General features: G+C 43.3%; 1 protein-coding gene across 1 annotated transcript; it reads left to right on the forward strand.

The window, feature by feature from the left end:
• The first annotated feature begins 284 nt into the window (after positions 1 to 284).
• Positions 285 to 7,186, forward strand: MRPS33 (mitochondrial ribosomal protein S33). The gene is made up of 3 exons (XM_032867468.1): positions 285 to 388; positions 2,955 to 3,196; positions 6,816 to 7,186. The coding sequence occupies exons 2-3, from the start codon at positions 2,982 to 2,984 to the stop codon at positions 6,919 to 6,921; spliced, it is 321 nt and encodes a 106-aa protein (XP_032723359.1). The 5' UTR covers positions 285 to 388; positions 2,955 to 2,981; the 3' UTR covers positions 6,922 to 7,186.
• The last annotated feature ends 762 nt before the right edge of the window (positions 7,187 to 7,948 follow it).

Consider the following 7,948-nt stretch of genomic DNA (forward strand, 5'->3'; position numbering starts at 1 on the left):
AGAAAAAATAAAGAATAAAATGCATTTCATCCTCCACTACGCGGCACGCGCATGACCCCTGTTTAGAGGGCAACTCTGCAAGCATTTGCCAACAAAATATATTTAGCGAACGCTGCAAGACATTCCCCTAAAGTCAGCCATTCTCCCTAAACAACCATCTCCACTCCGCAGACAAGACTCACTGTCCTCATTGCGCAAGGTACCAGGTGTGACCTTTGAAGCCTCCGAGAGAGAGCGCTAGTAGTTCCGGGTTCCTCCAGGGCTCCCCTCTATCCGCGAGCTTCCGTTTCTCCACTGCTCCCGTTGCAGACTCCCGCCGGAGGTTGAAGCCCGGCCGGGGGCGGGCCTTCCGGGAGAGGGTCGCGCGGGAGAGGAAGGTCGCGACTAGGTAAGCTTGTCCGAGAGTTTTGGGGGGCTCCCCTGCAGTGAGACACGGGCGGTCGTTAGAGAAGCCCTGCGAGGATCTCCAACCTTCTACAGTCGCCAAGAATGAGATGAATCGATTTCATTACTAACCAGCTACTAACCATCCTACAAACCAGTTGGCCTTTTCCTGCTTAAATTGGGGAATTTACCAAACGAGGGACGCTAGCGTAGTTTCCTCTCCGGCGCAGTCATTCTTTCCCTGATTAGGTCGCGTGCAGGCCTGTTTCTCAGCTCATCTGACGGCATTTCTGCATCGTAGCTTAGGGGGGCGGGGGGGGGGCATTAAGTTATTTGCCTTTTACTTGAATGTCTTTAATTTAGTCTTTTTTTTTTAAGATAAAATTGAAATATTCTGTAAGGAGGCATACTAGGGTCCTGAAAAAAATCCTAAGTAACGCTTTCCAATTAAAAATTTTAAGGTAGTAAAAAGTGACAATCAGCAAGTAAATGGCAGAGCCAGGATGCAAACCTCGGCCTCAGGACTCTATGCTGCCTCGTCATTTGAAAAATAAAGTGATGGAAGTTGGAACACATTTGTCTGAGAACACTGTAAAACAACAGTTCCCTGGCCACCGTATAACTGGAAATACTGTGCACTTGCAACAGAAATCTATTTGAATGCCATTATAGCAAGCGAAACAAAGCAAAGTTGACTAAGAAACCGTTTTTTAGTTTTTCTTTTATCTGATGTAGGGAAAAAGATAATTCAACTGGAGGAAGAGAAAAGGTAAAACACGCAAAGAAACTGTAGCCTCTGAAGGCAACTCGTGGGCATCTGTAAAGCCTTTAAAGGTTTATAGCACTGATTTGTTAATATTTCCTATTTATACATTAAACTGTTAATGCCTTTTTTTTCCTCATTGATTAAAATATAACCCTACTCCTAACAGCCCAGCCCAGCCCATTCCTATCCACACAATGAACCAAGATTGAGAGAGAAGCAGATTTTAAGGGGGGAGGGGGGGTGAAAGGAAAAGGAAAAAGGTTTGCAGGTGATCCCCAGGTTGCAGAGAACTGGACCTGACGTTCTCCCATTGCTGGCCTTCAGATGGCACTATTGGCCTGTTTGGTGGGTGTTCAGATTGGTAAATGGTTTGAGATTGGCATTCTGCAGTTTGTTTGAGGTCCGCCTCTGCTCTTTCAATGGATCTAGAAATGGACATGAAAAATTCCTTAATTTAAATAAGGTTTGGGGTTTTGTATTTTTTTTTTCTTCCAAGAGGTATTTTGAAATTTACTTGGCCCCATTCTTGCTTAGGAGGATTTTTTTTTTTTTTTTAAGATTTATTTATTTAAGTAAACTTGGTCCCCAACATGGGGCTTGAACTCATGACCCTGACTGAGATCAAGAGTCATGTGGTCTACTGATTGAGCCAGCCAGGTACCCTATGAGGGTTGGGGTTTTGGGTTTGTTTTTCTCCCATTGTTTTTTCAAAATAAGTTTATACCTTTTTTCTGTTTGGATAGCAGCTATTTTTCATCTCCACTGGACTGGCCCCTGGGCAGTCTCTTAGCAAAGATTCTCATCTCACTACAAAATTTCACTTAAAGTAGCATATTCTGCCAGCAGTAACCCTACATCTGGTCTGGAATGATACAGTTATTTCACAAGCAGTGTTCTTGATTTTTATGTATTGCCTATATAGAAGTCCAATGCACTGTCCATTGCGCAACGGAGCCTTTATGTATTGCCTATATAATGTTTGATACATGTTACTGTGATTTCTGCCTATTACAGATATCATCCTTATACCTATTTCAACATTCTGAGCTTGGGCCTCCAAAGAAAAAGTTACTGTTTACAGCTAGTAAGAACTTATAATGCATTAAAGCAGAATATATAAGATGAAAGATAAAACATAACCTTATAACCCATAAGTCCTTCTATTCAGGAATAAAATGAATCTTAAGGGCTGTTGAGTTTATTTCTATAAGACTACTACCTCTGTTTTGTTTCTCCCAAATGGCTCTCGGTCTCTAGGCAGAATTCAGTCCAGCAGCCTAGAGGCTAAATGACCTCATAACTCATTAGCAGTTCTCAGAGCCATCTGGAGCCCTTGAGGAGAACAGTGTTCAAAGGGCTGATAATAAAGACAACAGGATAATTATTTCTCTGCCATGATTAAACCTTTAGATGGCAAGCAGTCAGCATTTTTATTCTACAGAGTGCTGAGGTGGGTGTTTTCTGAAAGTATAATAATGCTGTGGTTGGATAATTCATTTGCCTGTCCTCATCTAGCCTACAAATAGGTAAACTATCAGTAAATAACAAAATGGTTCACCCTAAAAAGGGCAGTGCAGCAAGGTGGTAGTGTGAGAACATCGAATGTAGAAATAAGAAATGTAAAGTGGCAAATGGTGGCAAAGGAAGCCACCATTTGGGCTGTGGATAGTTCTCAACTCAAAGGCATGTCCTGCCAGCCACATGACTGATTCACATGTGGCTTGCTGTTTTTATTTTGTAAAGTGCTCATTAGATAATCTTGGAATTTCACACACTAATGTGTTTATCTTCTCATTTTCTGTAGGGACTCTTCCTCCTTGCTGCTCAAGAAATGTCTTCACTTTCAGAATATGCCTTGCGCATGACTCGTCTGAGTGCCCGGCTGTTTGGTGAGGTGGCTAGGCCTACTGATTCCAAATCCATGAAAGTGGTGAAACTGTTCAGTGAGCAGCCTCTGGCCAAGAGGAAAGAGACTTATGACTGGTACCCAAATCACAACACTTATTATGCACTCATGGGGACACTGCGTTTTCTTGGCCTCTATAGGTAATGGCAAAAACCACACAGTAACCTGTTCTATCAGAAAAGGAAAAATTTAGGCTTTTTTCCCTACGGTTTTATGATTCTTCTAATAGTGCCCAGATGGCTCAAAAGGCATAGTTTTGGGGAGAAAGGCTTTTAAAATGCTCATAATGGGCACACTGAAAAAAAATAAAAAAGGAAACCTGCATGTATTGGAAGACATATTTTAATTATGTCTAAAACTGGACTAAGATTGACGAGATACTGAGCTACAGATATGTTTAATTATTTATTAATTTAAGAGCACTCTAAATGCTGCAGAGGAAAACCTCACCCCCTCCCAGCACCCCCTGCCCCCCGGCAGGCTGCCAGAACAACAGGTTCTCATTGGTCAGATGAAGAGAGTCCCAGCCCCAAAACCAGTCTCCTTCCTAGCTGGTTTATAGGAGCCTTTCTTCCAAGTGGAAGTTTTATTGGAGTTCTTACTTCTTTCGACCTTTTTTCTGGCATTTTTAGTTTGTACCCCTTTTTTTAAGAAAACATTTATTTACTTGAGAGAGAGAGAGCATGAGAGGTGAGAAGGTCAGAGGGAGAAGCAGACTCCCCGTGGAGCTGGGGGTCTGACGTGGGACTCGATCCCGGGACTCCAGGATCGTGACCTGAGCTGAAGGCAGTTGCTTAACCAACTGAGCCACCCAGGCATCCCAGTTTGTACCCTTTTTGATATATTAATTTGGTCTAAATAAGTTGTAGTTCACCTTTAAAAGTAATATGTGAGGGCACCTGGGTGGCTTAGCTAAGTACCCTGCTCTTGACCTCAGCTCAGGTCTTGATCTCAGGGACATGAAATGAAGCCCTGCAAAAAAGTAATACATAGATTGCACAGGCTCTTACCACCATGTGTTATATGTTTGTGTATATATAGGAAATGGGTGCTCAGGACTATCTATTCCTCTAGAAAGAGAAAAGATCAAATACCTATGTGATCATTTTCTTTAAAAGAAAGTCTTAATTACCAAACTGATACATGCTCATTATAAAAGCATTCAAACAGGGCGCCTGGGTGGCTCAGTGGGTTAAGCCGCTGCCTTCGGCTCAGGTCATGATCTCAGGGTCCTGGGATCGAGTCCCGCATCGGGCTCTCTGCTCGGCAGGGAGCCTGCTTCCCTCTCTCTCTCTGCCTGCCTCTCTGCCTACTTGTGATCTCAGTCTGTCAAATAAATAAATAAAATCTTTAAAAAAAAAAAAAAAAAGCATTCAAACAGTGCGTAATAGTGCAAAGTTAAAATAAATCTATTTTTTGGGTGCCTGGCTGGCTCAGTAGAACATATGACTCTTGATCTTGGGGTCCTGTGTTGGGTGTTGGGATTACTTAAAATATTTTAAAAATAAATAAATCTACTTTTTAAGATTTAAAGTGTTTTAATTGGACTTGTCTTAGGACAGCAGTACAAAAGTTAATTTGGTACTATTCACTCTAATATAATGAAATTAATAGTTCATTCCACGTAGCTAAAAATTGGTACATTCATCCTTCCAGTGGATATTTTTAAGTACCTTCGATGTACAGACACTTAAGATGGACACTAGGAGAACAGCAGTGAGCAAAACAGAATAGATTTTCTCAGTTAATATATTATAATAGAGATTATAATCCACAACATATTTTGAATTTCTGGACTTGCTCTGGGACTTTCTCCCTTGCTGTTAGTCTGAGCTCAGGAAATAAAAATTGATTTTATTATGACCCCAAGTAAAGTATCATTGGAAGGCAGATCTCCTGAGTAGAAAAGTATAGCCCATTCACAAAGTCACATTCAGCTATTTTAATTTACCTGTTTGGTGCCACTCTCCATTTGTTTGAAAAATAAACCCTGACTATCTTTGGGGATGGGGGGAGAAATACTTAGCATTTAGTTATCCATGGAAAAGCACAATGATTTTCATGTATTTGTCACTAGTTATGGTAAAGGGTGCCTCTAATGGAAGGCCTCGTGTGGCATCAGGCAGGGTGAAACTAGACAATCTTCAGTAAAGAAAATATTACTGAAAGACCTGCAAGCCGGGGAGGGCGGCACAGGTTCTCCCAAACACTGACTCATTCAGTCCCTCAGACACACAGGTGCTTGGCTATATCATCAGAGACAAAGACCCCTGGCTTCGGAGCATTCCTTCTGGCGGAGGGTTGATGGGAATGGAAGAGGGAGGGAAGAAGAGGAGAGCAAACGTACTGGATGAGTAAATGATGTGGTATGCCAAAAGCTGAGTGTGTCGTGGGGAAGGAACAGTAAAGCTGCCTTCGCAGAAAGAATACTCAGAGGGGACCTGGTGGGCAGGGAGAGGACGGGCCTCGGTATTAAACAGGACAGTCAAGGTCAGCCTTTTTGAGAAGATGAGGTTTAAGCACTTGAAGGTGGTGAGTGAGACAAGTGGGATCTGGGGAAGAACTGTTTAGGCAGAGGCAAGAGCAGAGCAAAGGCCATGAGGTGCGCGTTCTCTTGGCGGGTTCTAGGAGTAGTGCAGGTGACCGAGAGGGAGAGGGTGGTAAGGCCACAGGCCGATCATGAAGGGCTCTGAGGACCGTGACACAAGGTCCTGGCTTTTGCTCTGGGTGAAATGGGGAACCGTCTGTAGGCCCGTGAACAGAGAAGTGACGTAATGTCACAGTTGAGAAGAATAACTCTGGCTGCTCTGTTGAGAATAGGTGATTTGGGGGCGTTCATAGCTACTTGAGAAGAGGTCATATATACCAATCGTGTTAACGGAATGGAACAGTGTACCCTACAAAACCAGTCTATTTTAAAACTACCTAAGGAGTTAACAGTTGGGCGCAGCACAACCCCCTCTTATATTTAATTTGTACACCATTATTATCCATCCTTGACAGGTGAGGAAACTAAGATACAGAGAGGGAAAATCACTTATCAAAGGTCACACAGCTACTAAATGGTAGACGGAGCTGTGATTGGAACCCAGGTTGAAATGGGTTCCAAACCTTACATATTTAAGAACATATGACTATATATTGTTCTAGGCATTTAATCTTAGAATGCAGTTGTTTTTCTGGAGTACAGGCCGTCTTCAGCTTACACCCCAGCCATATGTACAAACAGACCTCGCCGCCTCGATCTCTGGAGGAACTGTCGATTTGGCTTCATTCTACCTGAGCCTTCCCCCAGCAGCCTTTTTGTCTGGATTATCCACAGCCATTAAGGTAGCCTCCTTCAGACCTCTTCCCCTCATAGTAGGTGTTAATTCCTGGGGCTTTCAGGGTCTCTGTGTAGCTCTTCAAGCTGAGACCCACTTTCTGTTTCCCTATGGTCAGTGTTAGCATTATAGGGAAATTTGAAGTAATTATTAGCATTGTCTCATTGTTGCGTCAGTTAATATGGACTGGCCTGGGAGTTTTAGTCGCTTGTGGCATTGTTTCTGTGAGGGGACACTGTGACTTAGAAATGAACTTTTGGAACACAACTCATGTGTATGTTGGGGACTCTCTGTCCTTTCTGTTCACCAAGCTGAGCATGTGCCCTGAGAAGTCAGGGACTGATAAGCAGAGCAGCCTGAGGGAACAGGGCTAGATTGGTGTGCTGTTCCCATCAGGTCAAAATACGGGCTAATTATTTTTTCTTTCTCCATTCAGAGATGAGCACCAGGACTTCAGGGATGAGCAGTTGCGCCTAAAGAAGCTTCGTGGCAAGGGGAAACCAAAGAAGGGAGAAGGGAAAAGAGCAACAAAAAAGAAGTAGTGTTGGTCCAGCAGGAGAACAAAGCTCTTTCTCAGCAACTGACAGCAGAAGAAGGTGTATTTATCTTTCCACATATTCGAGGAATGTAAGCTTCTGAAACTGAAAATGATTTGGAGGAACACGATCATTTCTGTGTTCAAGTCCCATCCAGTTGAATAGTGACTGGTTCCCTGGACACATTCTAATTCTGCAAAGTTACTTTAGCCTTGGTTTTATACCCTAAGGTTCTCCTCTTTCTCTAAAGAAATGAATTGCATAGACTTGATTGAAGAATGACTCATTTGGGGTGGGAATGGTATGTTGGGGACTTGGGGAAAACTCACTGAATGAGCATCTTTTAGTCCCCCCAGGATCCCTCCTTGCTTCCCCACGACACCAGTCCCAAACTCTTCCATCCCTCTAGCCGTTCAGTACTGTCTGACCACTAAGCTTACAAACTTCATGTACCTCCTCTCCACCTCCTCCTTGGAGAGTATCTTCTAAGATAGATTTGGGCAAAGTATCCACCCGCTAAGAGTACTGAGTGAGTACCTGCTGGGGCCCTGGTGACACCATGGTTAGCAAGCTGAGAAAACAGTCCCTACCTCATGGAACTTTCGGGCTTGTGGGAGACTAGTATCGTTATATAAATAAAATTGTATTAAGTGCTACAGAGGAAAAATCCAGACTTCTGCAAGAGTGTGGATCAATCAGTGGCTTAGTCCAGAGATAGCAAGAGACTCAAAACCTCTAGAATTGAAAGAAGGCCTCCCTAAAGAGATGGCATTTCATCTGAGCTCTGCAGGACGAATAAGAGAAGAGGGGGCACCTGGCTCTCTGTCAGTAAAGCATGACTCTTGATCTCGGGGTCATGAGTTCGAGCCCCACATGTGGTGTAGAGTTTGCTTAAAATTAAGGTGCACCCGACTGGCCCAGTCAGTAGAGCATGCGACTCTTTATCTTTGAGTTGTGAGTTCAAGCCCCACATCGAGCACAGAGCTTACTTAAAAAATAACACACAGGGGCACCTGGGTGGCTCAGTGGGTTA

Source organism: Lontra canadensis, unplaced genomic scaffold (assembly GCF_010015895.1).
Source record: "Lontra canadensis isolate GAN:19392208 unplaced genomic scaffold, GSC_riverotter_1.0 scaffold2, whole genome shotgun sequence".
NCBI lineage: Eukaryota > Metazoa > Chordata > Mammalia > Carnivora > Mustelidae > Lontra > Lontra canadensis.

Coding starts and splice junctions, on each gene's coding strand:
- MRPS33 (XM_032867468.1), top strand. CDS start 2,982: ATGTCTTCACTTTCAGAATATGCCTTGCGCATGACTCGTCTGAGTGCC. Junction 3,197..6,815: donor CGTTTTCTTGGCCTCTATAG/GTAATGGCAAAA, acceptor TTCTCCATTCAG/AGATGAGCACCAGGACTTCA.